Below are 23,820 nucleotides of genomic sequence, written 5' to 3'. Positions count from 1 at the left end.
ATGATGAGATTCAAAAGAAAATGTGCTATTTTACACGATCATGGAGGATGGATCTGATCTGCACCACTAAATACGATAATTGTTACTTCTGGTCTGTGTCAAACCACTTGGCAGGTCAGCCATATTTAAAGGAGCATCTCACCCACTGCATTGGTGGGGAAGATTTGAAACATAACACTTGCACTGTTGAGACCAAAGTATATGGTAATGGTAATCCTGAGTATATACACACACAATAATACCTTGACATACAGGTATAATTCGCTCCTGGACCGACCTCGTAACTCAATAGATACACACACACACAATTATATAATAAATGATACACATTGTTCTACATTGTGAATTTTACCATTTAAACAATTTAATGAAATAATAATAGCAACAAGCCCTGGAGTTTCTTTTGCTCAATATTTGTAAAAGCAGAAATTATTTTAAGTCGTAAAACCTTTACGATTCAAGGCAATTGTTGTCATCAAAGTAAGGATTTACACTGCAGGTGATGCTGTTGTGGGCAGAGCAGATAATCACAAGTGTGGGAAAAAACATGCAGGGAGACGGATGTTCGTTTCAGGCCCTCGTTGTGTACTGTCACACTGTCGTCATAGTGACAAGAGCCTGACAATAGGCTGCTCTATTAACTCAAATATATTACACAGATGCTGAACAGATAAGGCCCGTGCATCAAGAGAATATTGTATGGATGTCTGAAGATAATAGAACATCATACTAGACATTCTGACTAATCAAACACATTTGACATGAATACTCACTCAAATAACGATTTGATTCCTTAGTGACGCACATTGTGACTAATATTCTTATTTACCTCTACTGAAGTCAGAGGCGTTAATGTGATATATTCGACTGGCCGGCTGGCTGTGACTTCAATGGCAACAATGGGATTGCCAGAATATGCGCTCTGGGGAAAGGGTTGTTTGCACAATGACCGTTTCATGCACAAATAGAACCTCTGCTTGCAATTTGGCTGTTTGTTTATGTCTGTATTTAAAAAAAATAACTACCGCCAAAAAACAATGAGCCCTGCTTCATGTGTGCTTACGGAATGTTTTGCCAGCCTTTTTGATAAGCAGACAGTTAATAAAATTATGTCAGACTGACTTTTTAAATGTTGTGCTCTTGTCTCTGAGCTTATTAACACTCCTCCAAAATTGATGTGCTGAACCAACACTATAAATTTATTCTGCAACATTGATTTTGAAAGGTTACACCACAAATTACTGCCCTGGCATATTTGTCATATTTGCCGGGTATGTGTGAAAGGATGCCATGTGAACTCAGAAAGCTTTGAAGCAAGCAAAGAAAACACTACGACACGACACGTCACACCAAATTGTCCGTAGGGGTAAAAGTGAGCGTGAGTGGTTGTTTGTCTTTCGCATGGCCCCACGACGAGCTGCCATCTCATCGAGGGTGTACCCTGCATGGACTTGTTTGACCTTCGCAACATCCTCCTGAGGAGACCATGAATGCCTGAAGTCTAGAATGTGCTATTAAGGGTTTACCGTGATGAATCATCTGCAGACTCCCTGCTGCTAAGCGTCAGAGTTTACAGTGACAAAATGCTGGTGAGCACTGGGCTCTCTGAAAGGATACGCACAAGAGATAAAGTTCTCTGTGTTCTTCATTCTGGAATATGCTGCAGCAAGGGCTCGACTCAGATGCATTTGTAACATAGTTAACAATAATCTATCCTCTAAAAGCCCTCGGGATATTTATTTCTGATTGCTAATCAAATGCTTGGTTCAACAATTATGACTGATTGCTTCTTTTATTTGGCTAACAGTCGGCAGAGACTCAGAGAAAAGCTGGCCTGGTCAATCAGAAATCAATGATGGACTTGTTATAATAAAAACAGTGTTATCTTATTAACCATTTGCATGAGATAAGCATCTTCAATCAACCCTCTTTTTAATGAATAGTAAATATAATTGCTCTTCCCACAAAGACCCTGCAGTTTGCCCCTCCTTTTCTCTCCGATATCTCCTTTTCCCCATGCTCCTGTCTTTCCTGTCTGTGTGTGTGTGCAGGTCATGGCTGACTGCTTTACTCTTCAGTTTGCTTCTGCCTTCTCTCTCTCTTGATGACCTGAAGTCAATAATTGCTTCAGCTGCACCTGACACATGAGAGGACTTAGGCTCTTATTTTCCACTCAGAGTTGACTTCTTTTGACATCCAGATATTTCTTTGGATCTGTTTTTCCATGCTTGTTTTTGACTTGTGCTGCAGACCCTCTTGTTTTCATGATGCTTGTTCGCCATTAACGGGTTTGTCGGTGATCTAAAGGTTTTTCCTGTCTGCCCATTTTGCTCTCTGGCCAGTGAGTTGGATTTGTCTGCCACACTGGCTTGATTAATTGTTTTTGCATATTATATTGGAGTTTGTTTATGTCATTTTTTGAATGAGCAATTAAACTGTAAATAATATATATTCTATACTGCATTTAATTGAGTAATATAAGATCAAGATGCTGTTAAATATCCTTTTTGCAACTTAAAAGACAAAACTAATCTGGGTGTTTAATTGTTCTGACAAATATAAATCAATCATTGTCTTTGTTTGGTGACAAAAAAAAAAACATGGCAGAAATAAATGTTGCTGTTATCATCAACCCAAATCACTGCATAATGAATGCATGCAAATGAATGGAGGATATTCTCAATATGTGCAATAAAACTCAATCTGTTCTGATTTAAACCTTCAACCTGAACGCAGTTAGTGGTGCATGATTAAATGTGTTGAATTTAAATCCCACTTTCCCTTCACGTGTCCTGCTGTAATGCTGCATTAGACATTACCTAAAGCCTTTGATATAGCACGTACAAATCCTCACTTAAAGATTTTCTTCCAGCGCTTCTCTGCAACACCCCCCACCATAGTTTCAGGTTAACGTCACAGAAAAGATTTGACCGCCCAGCAAGTGTGCAACAGTGTGTAGCGAGGGGTCAAGCACAAGCACGTCATAGCCGGATGCCTGCAGAGCAGATCGTGCGGCCTCAAAACGTGTTTCTTCTCCTACTATCATGTGTACGAAGTTGTTTTTTGTGTGTGGGAAATTTGAGACCAATTTAATGCATCAGGAAGCAAATAAAGGATGCTGTAGCATCTGATCAACAGAGACAAGTTATTTAATCCATTATTATTTTTGTTAATTTATCAGAGATATTACAGTCTTGAGCTCCTCGTGTCTAAAATTGAGACTGTGAAGTGTTGCCATGAAGAGCCTGGAGTTTTATTCTTGGATTTCATATGTTGATGAATTAATGAATCAATGTGAGAAATTTATTTTTGTAGAAATATTCCAACTCTCATTGGGGCAATAAGCGCCATGTTTTAGCAAAATTGTTAGGACCCAAATGCAAAACACAGAAAGCAGGAGGCACATGTTGGCAGCAATTCAAAGATTTAATGACTAAAAATTATTAATACTTACAGGCGGTAAATGTTAATAGCATTAAAGAGCCAGGCTTGGTGCACAAAGAGAAAACAAAAGTCCAAAACAGGCATAACTCCCAAAAAATACAAAAAAAGGAAACAAATGAAGAACACGGAGGAGCACAAACACAACAGCAAATGCTAGACCAATTGATGATTGTACATCCATATGGCAGACAGAACAAAGAAAAAATGAAAAGCAAAATGGTCAACATGGAGAATTTAACTTTCTGCTCAGGAAATACAGAAATAACGCAAAACAAAAATAACTGACAGTGGAAAGAAGATTAGATGGAAACAACATGATGACCCTTGTTTTTACTTTGTGTATGAAGTTTAAAAGGATGAGACACAAACAAAAACAAGAATGTACCAGACAATATAATCGGTTAAGTTCAAAAGGCCGAGTCAGTCAAGTCTATTTGTAATGCAGGAAACTGCTTCGATATCCCGTATAACATGAAGCGTAAAATCACCAGTAAGAGCTTTGACTAAAAGCAATCCAAATGATACACAGTGTGCAATATAACCACCAAAAAAAGCAGCATCGTATTTGATTGTAGGCACATGGTAGGTTTTTTAAGAAGAACAAGGACTGCTCATCAACAAACTTTTTATGTGTGAAGTAAAAACCTCATTCATGAAATTCATGGAGCCAGTCGCTTCACTATAGATCATTTACTGAGAACGAGTCTATCTGCCCATGTGTCTAAGGCTTGATGGGCAGAGGCAGACATTTGGCGACCTTGTTAACCCTACCGGTTTCATCTGGCGTTGCAAAATAGAGCTGTACTCTCTTGCTGTCATCTTCGTCATTAGCAGAGCTCATGGGGCAGACTTCACCGGCAAAGGCTGAGTAAATGGTTGTCACGCCTAGTGGGGAGTAGAAATTACTAAAGACAATGAAGCAATGAGAGGAGCATGAGCCAGCAGAAAGGTTGGGCAGGGTGACTGTTTGGAAGGATTTGTAGGATTTGCTTTGAGAATCCTCAAAGGGTTGGAGTAATGAAAAGGCAGAAGGAATTCTATCCCTGGGCTGGTTCTCAATAACATTAGATCAGATCCAGAATGATGTCAGGAAAAAATAAAACATTTTAACATTAAAAACCCCATTCGACATTATTCAGAGAGACGTTTGAAGCAGCCAGACTTCAACAATGTCTAATGTTCTTTTCATTAAACTCAAGTCAACACTCTGCCTGGGGGAGTTAAACTTCCCTGCACTGACACCAGAGTATCAGACTACCTATGCCCCCGTCCTTTCTTGGCATGAAAGTGAAAATGTGGATTTCCTGAAATGTCAATGCTTTCCTTTAAAATCTTCATACTTAAAGTATTTCTATAGATAGAAGAGGGATATCTGCCCCCCCCCCCACCTTGCTGACTGCTCAGTGTGTTCAAATAGTTTTGTAAAGAAGGCCCTGCTGGAGGAAGAATTAGTATTGGTGGGATATAGTTTGTCAGATGGCAGTGTATAAAAAAGCAAATTATGGTTTAAGAACAACAGATGGGATTATTTATAAAGGGTGATACGTTGTGTCATTGGCCAAGTGGCAGCTTGGCCAAATCAACATTTTTCCAAATGGCTAGGAACTGCCTGAAATAATAATAGTGTTAGCATGTGCAATTTTGTTTTTTGCTATTTCATCTTAGAAATGTTATACAATGTATACTGTATTTTATTTTGTGTGATGTTCATGAAGTGATTAGTCCGACAGGCAGATTAGCAGCCTCGCTTCTGTCAGTCTGCCGCACGGCAGCTGCGGCTACAATTTTAGCTACAAGGATGAATTATACATTTTCAAAAACAGACATATTAAACATAAATTAGACAAAAGACCTCCTGGCAGAAGGCCAAAGAAACATTTAATTTGTTATCTTCTTTAGTTCTTCACGAGTTTTGCTTTCAGGATTTGTTTAGTCCTTTGTGATTTCCTGGCAGACAATGAGATCCTTGTGAAGTCTTGACATGCGCTTGAAGAAAGGTTAAATATTAATTGCAAGGATATTTCACAACCAAGTGTGGTCACAGTTTCTTCTATATTTTGGGAGTGTGATCGGGATGGGATTTTGTTTGAGGTGGGTCCAGCATCGGGGAAGATTTACAGTGACACTTTGTGTTGGATCGGGAACATTTGTAATTTTGCCAATATCAAATTAGCACTGATGATGACACACAATACCAAAAATACTAGTCAGGGGTCCATGTGGAGTTGCATCATCTGACATGAGGTTGATCCAAGTAAACAACAGCATCAGTGTGACAGACTGCGCACTGTGCCCTGGGTGCAACAATACAGCACAGCAATCAATAACTCTCTGAGGTTGCAAAATGAAGTGCATGCATTGTGCACACTTTTAAGTGTCGATGTCTTCTATCAGCAGCCTGCTGATGAAAATGATTACATTTCGTTTTGGCTTGGCTTGGGGGCTGTTTTCAGATCGATCATATTTTAGCAACACTGCTGTTGGTGGAAGTATGCACTCTATCAGTGCTCTCAAGTTAGACGGGCATCATGATTTCTTTTTATCAGGGGTCTACTTCACCTTCTAGTTGGCTCATTTGGATGTTTATAGGAGTGTGGCAGTAGTAATTTAAAGCAAGTCCCTGTAATTCCCTTTGAAGAAATGCATGAGATTTCCAAAAGGCCTGGGAGACATAGTCGGATATATCAGTCGGAAAACAGCTCCCTGGAATAACAGTTCGGAGTCCGAAGTCAAAATGACATTGCAAGTGCCTATAGAGTGAGGAAATGAAGATGGACCTCCTTCAAAAAAATCTAACAGAAAAATGCTCCATGACAAACAGCTGTTTTATTCATTCAGTGTTGATTAATAAAAATATTTCAAAATACCAGATGCAATCATGTTTTTGGTGCAAGAAGTATTTAGATCCATTACGAAAGCAAGTGTGTTTCCTTGCATTGTAAATATATGCCTTCAAGTCGAAGTCCTGCACTCAAAATAGTTATATATAAAGATCTTAAACCCTCCAAGTACATAAAGCCAGTCTGTCTAGAAGGGCAAAAGACACACTGATTCAAATAAGAGTACATTTGAACTTTAATTTAATTTAATACTTTAATTTAATTTAATTTAATGTATCTCAGTTGAGCTTTAAACAGAAAGGAATTTTTTTCCTCCATGGACTCTGTTCTGTTTTCTGCTGTAATTTGAGTGTCTTTTTTAATCATTTACTACACAACTGGGTAATGCATTTATAACTTGGCATTTCCTACCACTTTAATTTATTCTCTATACTCTATTCTAAGTTACAGCAATAGCTCCCATCAGAGTTTTACACTCCTGCCATAAAGGGAGAGTAATTTGTAGCTCAGGCCAGCAGCCATATGAGCCTTAACTCTACAAACCATTAACTCTACGAGGTAACGCAATAACTTCACTCAGATCCTAAAGGTCAGTGTGACTGACCTGCGCCTTTAATGGAAAAGTAGCTGTTAGCAGAAAAAGAGAGAGAAAAGAGACGAATCTCTGCTGCTCGAGTTTTGCACGTGACTAAACATGCATTTCTTTGCATTGAGAAACACCATCTCTAATCAGTTTACGACACGTTTCCCATACTTTGCAAAGTGGACTCCGCGGTGCGCGTGGGCGTGGCAGCGCTGTCAATGGTGTCACGTGACGAAGCTGCGTCACGCACACTTCCTGGTTAAGAATAGCCACGCATGACGCAAACGTGGCACGTTCGTTTCTGCAGGCGGAGGAGCGGTGAGTTTCTAAAGTTGGTTTTTGTCGCTTTTATTTACATTTGCAACACCGAATTAGCACCTTCGACACCTGCATGTACAGTTAGTAACGGGTTTAGTTCCGGTTCAACCGGTTCAGAGTGAAAGAGCGCAAGACGAGTTCAAAGTACTCTAACATTCTATCTAATAAATATATTCATCATCATCATCAAACAAATGAAAAGCATATTCAAGCAATCACGGGCGCGTCTGGAATCACGCTCCGTGTTAACGATTTTAGATGTTTTCACCGTCATATTTAGTAAAACTATCATTTTAGCTAATAGAATTTGACATATTACACACGGGCGTTAATAGACGTGCATATATTTAATATCTGTCATAGCCCCATGAGTTTAGAATAGACTAGAAGCTTTGAAGTCAAACTGAAGAAAAAAAGAACTTTCTCAGCTTTGCAATCACTGGTAGTCTGTTTCATTTTTAGTTTAGTTTTTTTTACGGATAATTACCCAATAATGCATTGTGTCGTAATCTTGTGTCTTGTGTATTTGTTTGTTTTGATCACAGCAGCAGTGAAGGGCATATTATGGGCCGCCTCAATGGGAAAGTGATTGTGCTGTCAGCCGCCGCGCAGGGGATTGGACGGGCTGCAGCAATAGTAATGGGAATTTCTCACTTGCTATTAAGTCACACAGGAACATAGTTTATTTAATAGTCTGTGGAGATCATACTCGTAGCATTGTGTATGTTGACTGTGTGAGGTTTTTAAAAAATGCACACCAAAGATTTACATTTTTTCAGACATTCCAGGATATATTCTCCAACTCCAAAAGAGTTTCCCATTTTTACACACAAAAAAGGAACTACGCCTTTTTCACTTTGCATGAAGAGCTTCCCACTCTGCATGCATGTGGTGTGAGTAGCTGTGTGCTGTAATAGTGAATCTTGTGGTGTTGTAAAAACACATGTAAGACAATCATCTGACGTTCTTGCCATTGCCAAAAAGATAGCAAACACCCTTGATAATCTCACACAGTTCCTTCTGTAGATTGGGTCATTGTGATATCCATTCCCTTCAAGTGGTGCCTTGAAGTGTGTAACCGTGGTAGTGTGGCGTGGAGGATTTCAAACGCAGAAATGTGTACTAGCTTCTCGGATCTTTAGATTCAAATCACACTCTATTAAAAAAAAAAAAGCATTTCCATTTAGAATTTAAATGTTGTATAATGCTTATATGATTTCTTTGCAGTTAATGAGGCACTCACTCCATTGACTATAATCTGATGAAAGGTGGAAGAGAATTAAAACTGAGGGTTGTGGGATTAGGGTTCCAAAATGACATTCTAGGTCTACAGATATGTGATAATGAGATCTTGGTGTTATTTTGTTGTTAGTATTGGTTGTCTCTGTCTTCCAATGACTTTCCATAATCCATACCTTTATTTAACAATGATGAAATGTTCTCTCTACCAGGGAGTTTAGTGCTGCGGGTCTTTTACCATGACGATGTGAAGCTGCTTGGAACTGACTCGAGTGCTTTTCACACACAGGCATTTGCGAAGGAGGGAGCTATTGTCACAGCAACAGATATAAATGGAGAGAAGCTGAAAGAGCTGGACAGCATTGATGGTAGGTTGTACTGGTCAAAGGCTGCCATCTGCTGGGTATCCAATGGAACACAGACAATCATACCCGATGCGAAGACTTCTTCTTCTTTTGTTTTAGATCTGTTATTATATTAAAATAATTGGGATTATTTTTTTCTTCAATACAGAACAAACTGTTTTGTTTTCACCAACAGGGATCAGGACCAAGGTCGTGGATGTGACTAAGAAGGACCAAGTCGAAAGCCTTGCCGACGAGCATGAACATGTGGATGTGCTGTTCAATGTTGCTGGGTACTTTTCTTTCCGTTCTTCATTTTGTTGCATTGCCAAGACTATATGCACGACAACATGTATTTTCTTTTCAGTCTGTTTGATACGCCATTGTTGGGCAGTAAATATACATAAATGAAATACTTCTACAACTGCAACGGATCATTTGTATGTCAGTATTGAAATACAATCAGTTCTTCTTGGTTGTCAACACTGCTTCACATTGAGCATGTTTATACATCTTATGCTTTTTTAGTCAATCTCCTTACTCAACATCTCTCCATTGATACCACAGTAAAATCAACCGCCTTACGTTTGAGGCACTCTTTGAACTGGCTGCTGTATCAGCTTGGTCTGACACTGCTTTGATTTGACTTTGATTGCGATACTAAACCTTTAACTTATATATTCCATTTATATAGTCGGTGATTATTTCTGCTACTCTCCACGTTTATGCTCAAACTACTTTTGGCAGATTTGTGCACCACGGATCCATTTTAGACTGCGGAGAGGAAGAGTGGGACTTCACTATGAACTTGAATGTCCGGAGTATGTACCTGATGTCCAAGGCTTTCCTGCCAAAGGTGACTTTTTCCCACTGAACCAAAATCCTTAGCGGTTCTCCTGTTGTCAAGGGAATTAAAAAGGTGCTTCTGTAAATTAAGCGACATGTGCTTTTATTTTCTTCTCATCCATTGGGATTATCTGTATTACTCTGAGCCTCTGACATGATGGGGAGGCGACTGCCCGATCACTAATCCAGCTTTAGCCCTAAACTAACCAAATTGTCTCAACTAGGAATCTGATTCTCGAGTTCACCACATTTGCCTTTTATTTGCTATAAAAAAAATAACTTATGAATGCAGCACAATCTTACTCTTCACATTTTTACCAATTATGTTCCGTTTATGTGCTATCCTAATTTATCATGTCATTCTAGATGTTGGCAAGGGGATCAGGAAACATTATCAATATGGCATCTGTTGCATCAACTATAAAAGGTAAATTATATTTCACAGATCTTTTAAGTACACAATTGTCAAACCAATATTATGCCTATTTAAAGGGATATTAAGTTCCTGAAGTATGTTCATTGTAATCTTCTTATCTGAGATAATTGCTGTGTGTGTGTGTGACGTGTGTCCACAGGTGTTGTTAACCGGTGTGTCTACAGTACATCTAAGGCTGCAGTCATTGGACTCACAAAGTCTATAGCGGCTGATTTCACCGAGAAAGGCATTCGCTGTAATTGTATCTGTCCTGGTAAGACCCTGCAAAATAAAACGGTGTCCCTCTTATTCTTAACTGTACTCATCCTCTACAATATTTTGTGAACATTCCTGGAAAAAATAAATGCATGTTAGAAAGATTCTAAGGCTTTTCATGTTTAAGGGCATTGTGTGTTTCAAAGACACACGAGGGTTGAATTTGTCCCTTCTAATCAAATCCAAAATGACTGCTGTGCAAAATCATCAGTTCGTATTTTGTGTATTTTCAATGTCCTGAAGAATTTTAAGGTTCTATATATTTTTTTTCCAGGTACTGTTGACACCCCGTCACTCAAGGCCAGAATCCAGGCTCAGCCTGACCCGGAACAGGTACAGCTGCTCTGTAATTATTTTCATTCATGCTGAGATAGTATGGCTGGAATTAATCAATAAATAAGTACATGTAATTTTTCTTTCAAGACAAAAAAAACTTGATCACTGGGTAGTAAAAAAAATGCTACAATAGCATTTCCTTGTCTCTTTAGGCTTTTAAGGATTTCATGGCGAGACAGAAAATGCACAGGATGTGCACGCCCGAGGAGGTGGCGTATCTCTGTGTATACCTGGCCTCAGATGAGGTGAGCCGATCCATATCTTACGTGTGTGGTACAGTACATCAACAACCAAGCATTCGATCTGCATTCGATCTCTGAAATACTCTTCAGAGTAGAGACTAATGACATCAGTACTTCAGAAATCCTGGACTTAACTGTTTATATACAACGTCAAATATTCAATACAGGACATAGTGATCTGATGATTCTTGCCTTCTTCACAGTCTGCCTACGTGACCGGGACAGAGCAAATCATCGATGGAGGGTGGACTCTCTGAGAAAGCTACGGCGAGCTACAGCTGTTTGCAAACACCATATCAAACAGTCAAATCAACAAGTCACGTACCTGCAGTAGCTCCATATGAGATATTTAATTGATTTTTTTCCCCCCAAATGTGCAAAATTCTACAGCTACTGACTAATGCAATCTTAAAATGGCTTAACCCCTTGATGACAATCATCTGCACATTTCAGAGAGGCTCTGCTGCAAATGTGATGCAACGCCAGATAACATGCTTGCGATGGTTTTCCAGTGGATGTTGTCATGGATATTTAATTTTTTTGGTGGTTTTTGGTCACCTTCTTTTGAAGGATGTTGAATAATTCTGGGAATGTAAGTAGCCACATAACTATTTGCAGTTCGGGTTCAATGTGGAACATATAATTCGAAATGTTATTGTGCAAGCAGGTTATTGCAAACTGCTTTTAAATAGCATATATTGTCAAACACAGAAGCAGTGGGGTTGACTGTTTTTGTTTCCATCTATTTTCCATGTTGCACAAAATATTTTAAGCAATAGTATCTATAATACCAGTGTATTAATACGTTCTCATTGTAAAGGACTGTATTAGATCTCAGCTACCCTCGAGTCACACTCAACCGATCTTCCCACAATAAAGCACTTGTATCCGGCTACGTTTTGTAGTCTGTTTTTTTTGCCTTCGCTAATCCGCCTTATTCCCGTTCCCAAATTGGCCGCTCTGCCACGGAGCTGCCGGTACCGGTACCGGTGCCCCGTCCTTCCTTCCCTCCCAGCGACGACGACAATGTGTCCGATGCGAGGTGCGTTTTGCTGTGTTTTGTGCAGCTTATGTGAGGGGACCGTCGAGATAAACGTTTTGGATGCAGTAGTAGACAAAAAATAAAACAAGGAACCCCTCAAATTTGGGTTTAATAGATTCCTGCACTCGAGCGTAGACGGCGTGTTCGAACGCTGTACAGTTCGATCTGATAGTTTAGGGTTAAATCGAGTTATTCGTGCATTGTTTGGTTTAATAAAGTACTTTATTCAGTTGGGTGTGATTAATACAGGTTCCATCAGGACGTTCAGCCTAATACCAATTGAAAAGCGGTTCATAAATCAACGACCGGTTGTGATTTTCGTCAACATGTTAGATAAATGTATCGTAAAACGTGGTTTTAGCTCTTTGCTAGCTTTAGCTCTGGTTCGAGTAGCGTCGGTTTTGTGTCGCATCGAACACATTTTTGAGGCGACTCGGCCTCAGACAAGCCCCATACTGGATAAGGGTCACTGTTTGCATTTGCTAGTTAACTCTAACCTACTTATCCAAGCATTCTGCAATAGCGGCGGCTAATTGAGCTAACTCGAGCAACATGTACCATATGGTCAAAGCTGTAAGCATTGATTAGTGTTCGTGTTTGGATTAACCGTCTGTTCCCTTAAATGTCAAAACACTGTAGTGGCGTTAGGCTAAAGTGACTTGCTAGCTAACGCTACTGTAGCTTGGATTAATAGGTATTAATGTTATTTATCCATTGTTATGAGATATAGGTTTCGCAGTGCGCCATAGGAACGTTGTTTACTGGCAGCCTCGAGCACGCGGCAACTAGCATATGTCGTGACGTCAGAGTTTGTAGCCGGAAGTCACGTGGTTCCAATATAGGTCGGTTTTCTTATCCCCTGGCCGAGCCCAGTACAGAATATGCTAAAAGAAAACAGTCCTCTGTTAGATTAAATATTACATTGTCCGCACACATTTATTGAGTAAATACGTTTGTTGTCCTTCTGATAAAAACCATGCTGCCTGTGGTCAGAGCTGAGCATACAGGAACAGCCCCTCCATGGGTAGCCCCGCCCCTCAGCTTGATGTGCTGTGACAGAGAAGTGATTAGACCAGAGATCCTGTCGCCATGGAGGACACTCAGCCCAAAGTTGTTACCCCGGAGCCGAGCCCTGCACCCAGTCCATCGCCGAGCCCACTCCTGGACAGAATTGCTTTACCTGCACCAAACCACGTGGAGGTATAGTATCTGACTGCATTGTGTCTTTGTAGATGTGGACTATAACGTAGCGCTTAGGGAGGAGCTGTGGTGAGAAATTCTGGAGTGGCAGAGAAGTATGTGGCTTGGACAAATGCTATGTCTGTCATGTCCTTGAGCACATTGTGATCCTCTTTCTCCAGCACCTAAATGTCAACCAGATTCAGGTCGTGGTACGACGCTGCTCCACTCCAAATGTCACGGAGGAGACCACCTATTTCATTCCTCGAAACCCCGTAGCGGATGCTGGCACCAATACGGACCCACCGGTTGTCTGCTGCCCCTTGCTCCGCAAGTTTTGCCCATGTCCACCAAGAGGACTTCTGGCCTCTCTCATTACTAAAGGTAGGCAATAAAATGTGTTGCATGTTGTCAATCAATTATCCCCCCCCACAAGAGAAAAATTGCAGATGACATTTGTAACTTTTGCATCTTGACCTATTAGCAATAAATATTAGTCATAACGAAATAGTACATGCTTCTATAAATGCACTCTAATACTTAAATATAGGGTCACGTCGATGTGTTATCACAGACTGATAGCTTATCAATCAAAAATGAGCTTCTTGTAGCACAGTCAGGACACAACGCAATTTACACACAATCAATAAGTCTTACACACACCATATCCGGATCGCTAGCAACAATCAGAAATGCGTGCACATTGTGTGTCCAAACTGTAGCAGACCAATCACAACTAATCATCACATCTGGTAGTCATCTGTATCCCATAAATATATAGAAACCGACAATGATATCCCAACTTATTGCTGCTCGTCTCAGGTGAGGCAAGTATTACTGTGTACAAAAAGTACAACATTCAACCATTAAAAAGTTACATGTCCGTCATCCGCACCAAAATGGAGAAAAGAGAGAATAAGTACCTCCAGACTAGGGATTAGAAATGAAGCCCAACGTTTCACCCTAATCTGATAGGGAGTTTCAGTCCTGCTAGCAGACCAACAAACATTAGCTTTGTTCAGCTCGTTTGCAACGCCTCTAAAACGAGGATCTCTTTGTTGTTGTTGTCGTCAAGAGATCAAATGATGTCATGTCCGTCATCGTTGTTTCTTCTCCAGTCCTTCTGGCAGCTGTGCTCTTCGGCGTGGTGTGGTCGATCACCGAGGACGAATGTCTTCCAGGGGGCAACTTGTTTGGCGTTACGGTCCTCTTCCTCTGTGCACTGATTGGTGGAAAACTGATGTCTTTCATCCGTCTGCCCAGACTACCACCATTCCCACCCCTCCTTGGTAAGGCTGAGGATTTAGTATTTGTACTTTATGCACTGCCCTTATTTCATATTCAGTCAAGCAGTTGCCTCTACTAGAGAGAGATATATAGTTACACAGTACATGATCTTCAATTTACAGCATTAGAACTCTTTATTTGTCCAGCCATATCTGTTCAGAACCGTTACAGTGCAGTGATTATTCCAGTTGGAAAATGGAATGACCCAGGTATTTAAAAAAAAAAAAGGGCTGCTGTTGACTGACATTTTAAATCACTGTTTTATAATAGTTACAAAATGGAGAAGATGATGGTCTCGACTGGGATAAATTGCTGTATTGATCTAGAGATGAACTTTTTCAGAAATTAGATGTTATTTTGGTGTGAATTTCTGCTTTTGTCGGTCTGGAAATGGAAATCTTTTGTCAAGCTGTATCTCAAACAAGATAAAGTTGGCGCCACTCCTTACTTACAGTCAACATCAGAAGGGAGAGCGAAGTTCAAGTGACATGGATGTTGGAGTTCATTTCCCTCTCACTGTTTTGCTTGTTTAGAATGTGCCATTTTTCATTTTTAACAATAAAAATAATCAGAGTAATTTCCCTGAATGTTTGAAAACAATTTGACAACTCACCTGTAGCAATGCTAACACAAATCTAAACTGTTAATTTCTAGTATTGCGGGGTGACATTTCAACTCAAGAACTGGCAGATGTGAGAATTTAGGGAGAGAGTTGGATCCCATTGCAACATATAAATGAACATTATTTCCCTACGAGTCAGATCGCGGTCCCACAGTGAGTGTCGGCGTCTCAAAACAAGCAATGCAAGTTCAAAGAACGGGCGATATTCATTTCTCCTCTGTGTGTGTATCATAAAAGACGATCCTTCCTCTCCCTCAACTCCCGCTGTGTTGCAGGTATGCTTCTGATGGGCTTCCTGTTGAGAAACATCCCAGTTGTAACAGATGGGGTGTACATAGACTTCAGGTGGTCTGCATCCCTGAGGAACATTGCTCTGGCTGTCATTCTGGTCAGAGCGGGTCTAGGCTTGGATCCCACGGTATGCCGCTGTCTCTGCAACCGTATCTGTTTTGTAAATATATATATATAAATATTAAGAGGGATATATTATATTTAGGTAATGTGTTGCTGTATTTATACAAATGGTCTGAATGAATATAAGTAGTGTTAAATCCCTTTTCAGGTATATAAATATTTCTCTATTTATTACCAAATGTCCCTGCAATTTTTAATCTCTTTCTAATTGTACTCTATGCAATAAATCCCTCCAATTTATTGTGCGTGTCTGTGTGTATTCAGGCGCTGAGGAAGCTAAAATCGGTGTGTATCCGTTTGGCAGCTGGGCCCTGCATCATAGAGGCCTGCACTGCGGCCCTGATCTCTCACTTCCTCATGGGCTTGCCCTGGGTTTGGGGCTTCATCCTGGGGTAAATGCAGCGATGAGAACGCTCCCTCGTTTGTCTCTGCTCCTGCTCCACTGACACACGGTTCCATTCAGGAAGCTACAGTAATTATTTAAATGTATATAATAAATCATATTGAAAGTTAGAATGAACTGGCCATGAAAGTAAACACAGAGATTGCAACTTTCCTGTTTTTTTTTTTAAGAATTAGTCGTAATACTCAAATATGTCTTTATATTATTACTTCTCTGTTGGAGTACGGAAATAAAAGGATGCATGTTTTCCATGTTGTAGCTTTGTGCTGGGTGCCGTGTCTCCGGCAGTGGTGGTTCCCTCCATGCTGCTTCTGCAGAGAGACGGTTACGGTGTGGAGCAGGGAATCCCCACGTTGCTGATGGCTGCAGGCAGCTTTGATGACATTCTTGCCATCACAGGATTCACCACATGTTTGGGCATGGCCTTCGCCACAGGTGGGCTTGTGGACGTGTCATAGATGGAACATAAGTGTTGTTTATCTTGAAACCAAATATATTGGTGGCTTTGGTCCTTTGTTTGCTTGGTTGTTTGTCTTTGCTCTTTGTGGTGTTTTACATCTGTATTTTCCCACTTACTCATTAATTGTCATTTTAGGACATTCTGCTCTGAACTTTCCACCATGAATGTGATCTTTCTAGGCTCCACCTGGTTCAACCTCCTGAGAGGCGCTATGGAGGTGATCGGTGGGTTGGTTGCTGGGATTCTTCTTGGCTTCCTCATCCAGTACTTTCCCAGTGTCGATCAGGTGGGAATACTTTTACGCCATTTCCATGATATTGGCCACGATAGTTATTTTCTGTCTGTGTTTAACACAATTTGGGAAGTGAAAGCAGATGCTGACAAACATAAAAAGGTCACAGAAGTTCACTTCTGATATCAGAATGATAAATGCTTCAGATTTTAGATGAGAACACAGAATAAAGGAATGTAATAGATTTTATAATAATATAATATAAAAAAAATTTCGTATCAGATGCTGCTATTCCAACTTCACACTAGTCTTTTGATAGCCACTCAGAATTAAGAAACCCATTGTCAGGAAATCCTTCCCCCTGAATCAGTGTGTGTAAAATACTTGTGATGAATCACAGCTTCTTAACAATACCAGCTTTCAGAATCCACACCTTCCCATTCACCTGAATAAGACATGCCCAAACCCTTGACTGGAATTGATTGACTATCTGATATTTGTTTCTAATTAGCAAATAAATATCTAGTAAGTCTTACGGTTAAATTAATATTTTGTATTTATAATTTCTTTGTTTCATCTTTAATCACTATCTTGTCTGTTTCACCCAGAAACATTTAGTAATGAAGCGAACCTTCTTGGTTCTGGGTCTGTCTGTCTTTGCCGTGTTCGGCAGCGGCGTGGCGGGGTTTCCTGGTTCTGGAGGCCTCTGCACTCTGGTGCTGGCGTTTCTGGCTGGCCTCGGCTGGGGCAAGGAAAAGGTAATAACAAGTATTTAGTAAATAAATTATCCGTCATTTTAAAGGTAAACGTATGTGATATACTGCTTCTGGGCCTCCAAGAGGGTTCTGGGAAATGTGCCATCCTTGTTGTTTAGAGGAGAAACGGTTTCAATTGAATCCTGATGGGATGTAGCGGAAGATCTTCATCACTGTCTTCATCAGTCCACACGGCTCCTTGGCAAAGATAAACGTTTCTGCGTTTTGTCTTCAGGCGTGTGTGGAGGAGGTGGTGGGCTGGGCGTGGGACGTCTTTCAGCCTCTACTCTTCGGACTAATCGGAGCAGAGATTCGAGTGTCCGAATTGGACGGAAACACAGTCGGTGAGACAGCCATGCACAAACACACGTGCAAACACATTGATGTAACAGAGAGGCAGCTGTTATCACTAAGAGATTCAAATGTAACTTTATTGATGCACATGTATTTACATGGCCAAAATATGTTATCATATACAGTATATCATAAGTGAAAGTGTTTCATTACTGGATGTCTTACATGAAATATATTGGATCAAAATTATGAGCAGCTACATTCAAGGATACATTTGATTTTTATTTTATTTTCACAAGGTCAAATATCAATGAAATGTCACATACTAAAAAGGACATTTATGTCCATCGCAGTTATATGAATTACAAAAATAACTTGCACCTAATTAAACTACCTAACTGTCCTCTTTGGTGTGATTCTTTTTCCTTCTTTTCCCCCCACCACTACTATGCCATACTTTAACCACAGTTGTTCAAAGGAAAAACCAACAACAACTTTAAAGCAAAGTACAAATAACGTGTGACTCATGCGTGTCTTGCTTTTAGGTCTCGGCGTAGCCACTCTGCTCATTGCCCTGCTGGTCCGGGTCCTGTTCACCTTTATCTGTGTGTTGTGTGCTGGCTTCAACATGAAGGAAAAGATTTTCATAGCTTTAGCGTGGCTGCCCAAAGCCACAGTACAGGTGTGTGTGTGTGTGTTTTTTTCTTCCTACTGACATTACTGTCTGTGGAGGAGCATAGAGAGAACGCTAACATGCTCGTCTTCACCAGGCAGCGATAGGCTCCACAGCTTTAGATATGGCCAGGACGAAGAATGAAAAACTACTGCAGAAGCACGGCATGGACGTGCTGACGGTGGCCGTGCTGGCCATCCTTCTCACAGCTCCCGTAGGAGCTCTTATTATCGGCCTCGCCGGACCTCTTCTTCTCCAAAAGCCAAAAAGCTCTGCCAGCGGTGAGCGAGTCACACCCACTCTATCAGCACCTTTCTTGGGTATGTACAGTCATTGAAACTAAGCTCAGCGATCCCTTCGACCTTTGTAGTAGTTGGACCAGTGAGTATCCTGTCCTTCAAAGATCCTCTCCGCTTCACCCGTGCGATGGATGCGTCGACTCAGCAACGATTTGCTGCATAGATTCAGTGTGCTTCTGTGTAGCTTGAACTGTACTTTTTCATTCAGTAGAGGCATAGTGTTTGTTAATCACGTTAAAAGTCTCTTGCCTTCATATTTTGAGAACCTGAATAGAAGGTAATCTGTTCTTTTTTTCCCCCTTCATCAGTTTCTTCCCTCGGAACAGCGGCAGATAACGAAGACGACGATGAAACTCCTGTCACCTACGAGAGCACACTCTAATAACACGATTATTGTCCCCACCGGCTCCTGGTGTTGGCCCAACTGCAGGGACACAGAACTCACTCTGTATTTATAACCTCTAAGGGCTCAGGCTCCAAACGAACGACCTCACCGCAGCATCTGTCCGGTCAGGTTGTGTGAACACACTGGTTTGTCTCTGATCCTAAATGAATGTTTAATTAGTAAAAAATAGTACAAGGTATGAATGTAATATGCATTTCTGTGAAGGTGGATATTGTTTCTGCTTGTCATTCACAGCATCTATTAAATGTATTTTTTTTACAACTATTTAAGTACATCCTGTATGCTGTATTTTATTATAAGCAGGTCAGTCAAGGTTTATGTAACTGAATCCTGTTTCACTTTAGATTGCACAGTTGATGTGCTGCACTAAGTAAAACACTTATACTACAATGCGTTGTGTATTTCTGCATTCATAACCGTTAGCTGTATCGACCTGTTGAAAAGAAGTTTTGTTGGTTAAGACTCAGGAAAACATCCAAACGATCCACAGTGCTGCTAAAACTTTGATCAATCACTATGTACCCTTTCAATGATTATTTCCAAAAATAAAATATAGCTCAAATTTCAGTTTTTTAAGCATAAGTATGCAGTGTAACTTAAGATGTTTATTTACTGTAAAGGGTTCTTGTGTTTTTAGCTATTTATGATATGATTGAACATTAGTTTTCTACCAAGCATTATTTGAATAATAAATACAACATAGCAATAATGGTCTGTCTCTTTCATGTAGTTATGCAAAGATAGTTGAAACATTTAGACAGTTTTACTTAACGTCTCACTGAGCCTACTAGTTTTGTTTGCTTCTCAGCTACATTAACAGCGGCTGCCGCGATGTCACTTGATGTAGGAAGGCTCTTGTTTTTACATTTATCAGCTGAAAAATTACATGAACAAGGGAGAATGTGTTGATTTAAGTATATAAATGCACTCAAAAATACTGTGATTCTGAATGAAATAAAAAGGGGAAAGTCTTCTGTTCTCCCGGAAAGAAACAAGTGCAAAACTTCAGCTAGAACATTACTTTATATTTCATATGCAGACTGAATACATTCCGTACATTTCTGAACGAGATTCATGAATAGTTAATCACAAAAGGCCATTTATGTATAAAACTAATAGTAAATGAGAGACTTTATGGGAAGTCTCATACAACTGGTATACGTTCTAGACGCTAGAAATTCAAGTGAAGATGTGAATAATATGGATAGCAACCTATAAACACAAGAATGTTTCACATCCTGATGGGGTGGCAACTATGAACAGGTTAAGAATTGAATTTCCATTTATCAGGTCAGATTACTTGGTTATAAAGTCACTGCAATTACATTTCAAGTTTTCCCATCAAAGTGGTCCCAATGAGGAACTTTAATTGTATTTAATCGCTGTTATTGTTAACCATCAAAAGAGCCGGATGAAAAATTGGCCATGAGAAAAACAACCTCAACTTTCTTAACCACCTAAAATTTGATGCAACCAGACAGGGTCCTTTGTTTTTAGGTGTTTTAGGACCACTTGAAATTGAGTCAACGCTTTTGACCAACAATAACATGACATAAGGCAAAGAAATGTAAAAGTAGAAAAACATATACTTAGCCAGAAACTGTCAAGAAAGGAAAAAATAAAAGATTGGGAGGTGAACGGAAACGCCCATCACTGGCTGATTACAGTATCTTCTTTTTGAGGATGAGCGGTCCCACGTTGTCTCCAGTTAGCTCATTGTGCTTTAAGTGCGACTTGTCACAAACAGGAAACTAAAACAGGAAACATCTTAATATTAGCCATCAGCGAGACACAAACATACACTTCCATACATTCACACATTTAAAAGAATAACTACATTTACTTTATTAATAATAATAATAAAAACAAGTGAGCTGCGATATCACCATGGATACAGACAAGATCTGAAATGAAACAATTAACTTACAGTTTTGGAGCGCCAGCAGCGACAGTAACAAACATTCGCGCTGTGCAGGTCCTCAATGTCTATCTCATTGACCACTTTAGGGTTCTCCTTCTGGATCTTCAGGTTGATCAGGCTGTCTTTTTGCTTCTTCCTCTTAGGCAGGAATGGCCGAATGGTCAGATAGCCCAGCAACGCCAGGATACCCAGGAGAGGCAACAGCCGGAGCCACTCAGACACTACACACACACATTATAACACAATTATTACACTTACAGGTTCATTATTTATGTGAATATTGGTCCTATTTATAGCAAGAGGAGGTCTAAAATCTGATGCTTTAAATCAAAGCTTGAACAATCAGTCGATTTGTCGGGTGCAGAGCTGCTATTCTGAATCTCTTTTACTCACTTCAGTCATTTCCTGAGGAGCTTCCAGGTCTGCTAATGTGAATATTTACATTCCCTTAAAGCCGTTCTGTGTATCTGTAGGTTATGAACTCATAAACTGTTTGCATACATCAAGTGTTGTGTTTAGTTCTCCATTTATGGATAATTTATTGTCAAAATCCTATTCCAGAACAGAACTGATGCATTTACTAAACAAAGTTAACATTATTCGCAGCTCTTGTTGAATTTGCAAAGCCTAAACTTCCAATTAGGAAAAGGATTAGCATTGTGGGAGACTCAGATCTGAAAGCACCACAACCAGTTCAGAGTTTATAAATGGTGTAAAATAAGACAAATCAATTCTGGTTGACTCCCCAAACAGGCCATATAATCCACGTATATAGGATATGTAATGTATATACCGTACCATCTGAAAGGGTTTCCTGTGCACGCCCCGGATCAATGGTTGGTCGCCATTGTGCACGTACAGAAAAGAGCTTCAAATGGTACTGCTGCTGTTTTTAATTCTGCTACTCCCGACTACAGTACCGGTAGTTCTAATTTCTTCCCGAGGCGACTACAGGTCAGAACAAAGAACCTGCTGCACCAGTTGGAGGAGTCTGACGTCTCTCGTGTGTATTTCGACTTTATCGCTGCACTCGATCTCAGAGGAGTATCGTCTCACACAAGCAGCCATGACAGGAAATGCCTTTGAGATCCCAGTAAAGTCCTTTTGGAAAAAAACAATCCTTCTATCCACCATACATGGAGAGGACGGACAAAGTGAAGCACAGCGAGGATTAACAACAGTTATCTAATTGTGCTATTGACAATAACTTATACGCTGTATAGTAAGAATAACTCTCACTGACATAATAACTATGTCAATTATAATCATTTCAGTGAAAGGACTTTGGTGCCTAATGGCACAATCGTAAACTCTCAATCTGTTTATGGAATTATAGCTCATTTGTAGATGCTTTTAACAAACCTTTCATCTTCTAATCATCGGTGAGTGACAGAACTGACTGACAGGAATCACAATATGTAGAAAATAATGTCGAGACTTTCACAAGTTTTATCAAGCAGCGCTAATAACGGCTGTCGCCAAAGTATTTTCAGTGATGTTGGACTAGCTCAGGTCTTCTACTTTTCAGGTTTTTTTTAGGCTATTTTAGGTTATTTATCCTACAGCAGGAAACTGTGTAGCAGTTGCAGCCAAAAGTAGGAAGAGTGTAAACAGTGCCAGTCAAATGTCCGGGCGGTTTACAGTATATCTATGAGTGGATGCAATTCGGTGCGGATCCAAAACAAAAATCTGGAGCCAGCAGATGTCAATGTCTTCCTCACAAATCCTTTAATCGTATATTTTGTACTGATCTGGGTACGAGTTTGCTTTAGGATAAACTGCAGTCCACGTGAGCTTCGAGAATATCATTCAAAGCTTAACTTTAGGAGATCAGCAACAAATATCCTCCATTATCCATTAATGTGGCAATTTGTCACCTTAACCCTCAGGCGTGGAAGTCACAAATAAAACATCTATCACCATTTCTCAAAGCCCAGAGTGACATCTTTAAATGCAAAAGAAACAAAGTCCATTGGACTGAACTAGGGGAGGAAACCCTCAGACCATTTTAGGATCTAAAAATGAGTAAAAGGTTCTGAACACTGACCTTGGAGTAGCCTTTGTTTTGAGACTGTCCATTACCTATCATTTTATTTGATCTAATCTGACAGATTTTTGAACATCTCTTGATTTATCTGTTGACACGTCCACCTCCACAGTAGAACTTTTTTTTTTTTTTTTACTGCGTTTTCGTTTGCAAGCTAGCTAAAGAGCTAATGGTATCCCCTGAAAGTGTCCCCGATGGGCTTTTAAGACATCTTCGCAGGACAGTAAGAATAGCGACGCAGCTGCGGCTCATTACCTGTTAATCTTGCAAATCCGCCGATCGTTTCAGGAAGAGGAAGCTTCTTAAGGTACGCTGGAAGCTGAACTTTTATTACTCGCGAAATACTTTCTAAAACCATGTCGAATTACTAAGTGTAGCAAGTTTTGCGGTAGTTCCTCTCATGTCACTGCGTTCATTTTTGAGCGCAGCTTGCAACCGGTACGTAGATAATCAACGTAAGACTTGGGAAACAGCTCACGGAAGTGCGTTAATATTTTCGCGAATCCACGTAGCAGCTGCCCATGACTCTAGAGAGCGTGACCCAATCAGCGTCGGCAGAGTTGGTGGTTCCTGATTGGACAACTTGAATTCAGCGTGAATCTGCCGATCTCTGCCTACTTCAGTGCTCCTCGTATATTTTGGATTTTACAGACGTAAAGATTTTTAAATAAATGATAGCTATGGTTCAACATTCTACATAATTATTCTCGCTAATACGTTTATTAAAAAATAATATATAAGGGGTCAACTCGACAGTGCTGCGCATTTCATTAGACATTTCTTTATTATTTACCCATCTATTTGCCTATTTATGTGTTTTTTTGTAAATATAGATGCCAAAAGTTAATTTCCAGTTTTTAACTAACTATTATTAGTTAAACACAGTCAAGGTGACAGTTACTA

At 40.0% G+C, this 23,820-nt stretch overlaps 3 protein-coding genes across 3 annotated transcripts; 2 read left to right on the top strand and 1 right to left on the bottom strand.

Annotated features, from left to right (window-relative positions):
- The first annotated feature begins 7,135 nt into the window (after positions 1-7,135).
- LOC137912806 (dehydrogenase/reductase SDR family member 6) lies at positions 7,136-11,775 on the top strand. Its single transcript, XM_068756946.1, has 10 exons — positions 7,136-7,185; positions 7,734-7,821; positions 8,714-8,792; positions 8,965-9,061; positions 9,516-9,624; positions 9,981-10,041; positions 10,190-10,303; positions 10,580-10,638; positions 10,794-10,886; positions 11,087-11,775. Exons 2-10 carry the CDS (start codon positions 7,750-7,752, stop codon positions 11,138-11,140), a joined length of 738 nt encoding a protein of 245 aa, XP_068613047.1. The 5' UTR covers positions 7,136-7,185; positions 7,734-7,749; the 3' UTR covers positions 11,141-11,775.
- A 1,239-nt stretch (positions 11,776-13,014) lies between these two features.
- LOC137912794 (sodium/hydrogen exchanger 9B2-like) lies at positions 13,015-18,925 on the top strand. The gene is made up of 12 exons (XM_068756934.1): positions 13,015-13,125; positions 13,287-13,488; positions 14,223-14,393; positions 15,289-15,431; positions 15,692-15,819; positions 16,090-16,265; positions 16,470-16,576; positions 17,131-17,280; positions 17,513-17,621; positions 18,117-18,253; positions 18,342-18,564; positions 18,852-18,925. The coding sequence occupies exons 1-12, from the start codon at positions 13,015-13,017 to the stop codon at positions 18,923-18,925; spliced, it is 1,731 nt and encodes a 576-aa protein (XP_068613035.1).
- A 1,039-nt stretch (positions 18,926-19,964) lies between these two features.
- LOC137912795 (CDGSH iron-sulfur domain-containing protein 2A) lies at positions 19,965-23,361 on the bottom strand. The gene is made up of 3 exons (XM_068756935.1): positions 23,173-23,361; positions 20,877-21,091; positions 19,965-20,700 (listed from the first exon to the last, which is right to left on the bottom strand). Exons 1-3 carry the CDS (start codon positions 23,273-23,275, stop codon positions 20,611-20,613), a joined length of 408 nt encoding a protein of 135 aa, XP_068613036.1. The 5' UTR covers positions 23,276-23,361; the 3' UTR covers positions 19,965-20,610.
- Between the last annotated feature and the right edge of the window lie 459 nt (positions 23,362-23,820).

The sequence above is a fragment of the Brachionichthys hirsutus genome, unplaced genomic scaffold, assembly GCF_040956055.1.
Source record: "Brachionichthys hirsutus isolate HB-005 unplaced genomic scaffold, CSIRO-AGI_Bhir_v1 contig_247, whole genome shotgun sequence".
Taxonomy (NCBI): domain Eukaryota; kingdom Metazoa; phylum Chordata; class Actinopteri; order Lophiiformes; family Brachionichthyidae; genus Brachionichthys; species Brachionichthys hirsutus.
The sequence above is the reverse complement of the archived record's forward strand: the minus strand, read 5'-3'. Positions and strand labels throughout refer to the sequence as shown.

Bases quoted from the DNA above. Each gene is read 5' to 3' on its own strand.
- LOC137912806 (XM_068756946.1), top strand. From the start codon at position 7,750: ATGGGCCGCCTCAATGGGAAAGTGATTGTGCTGTCAGCCGCCGCGCAG. The intron at 7,822-8,713 runs GTAATGGGAATT...TTTCACACACAG, and splicing joins TTGGACGGGCTGCAGCAATA to GCATTTGCGAAGGAGGGAGC. The intron at 10,639-10,793 runs GTACAGCTGCTC...TTGTCTCTTTAG, and splicing joins CTCAGCCTGACCCGGAACAG to GCTTTTAAGGATTTCATGGC.
- LOC137912794 (XM_068756934.1), top strand. From the start codon at position 13,015: ATGGAGGACACTCAGCCCAAAGTTGTTACCCCGGAGCCGAGCCCTGCA. The intron at 15,432-15,691 runs GTATGCCGCTGT...GTGTGTATTCAG, and splicing joins GTCTAGGCTTGGATCCCACG to GCGCTGAGGAAGCTAAAATC. The intron at 18,565-18,851 runs GTATGTACAGTC...CCCCTTCATCAG, and splicing joins TCTATCAGCACCTTTCTTGG to TTTCTTCCCTCGGAACAGCG.
- LOC137912795 (XM_068756935.1), bottom strand. From the start codon at position 23,275: ATGGTTTTAGAAAGTATTTCGCGAGTAATAAAAGTTCAGCTTCCAGCG. The intron at 21,092-23,172 runs GTAATGAGCCGC...GTGTGTGTGTAG, and splicing joins CGGATTTGCAAGATTAACAG to TGTCTGAGTGGCTCCGGCTG. The intron at 20,701-20,876 runs GTAAGTTAATTG...TTCCTGTTTTAG, and splicing joins GCTGCTGGCGCTCCAAAACT to TTTCCTGTTTGTGACAAGTC.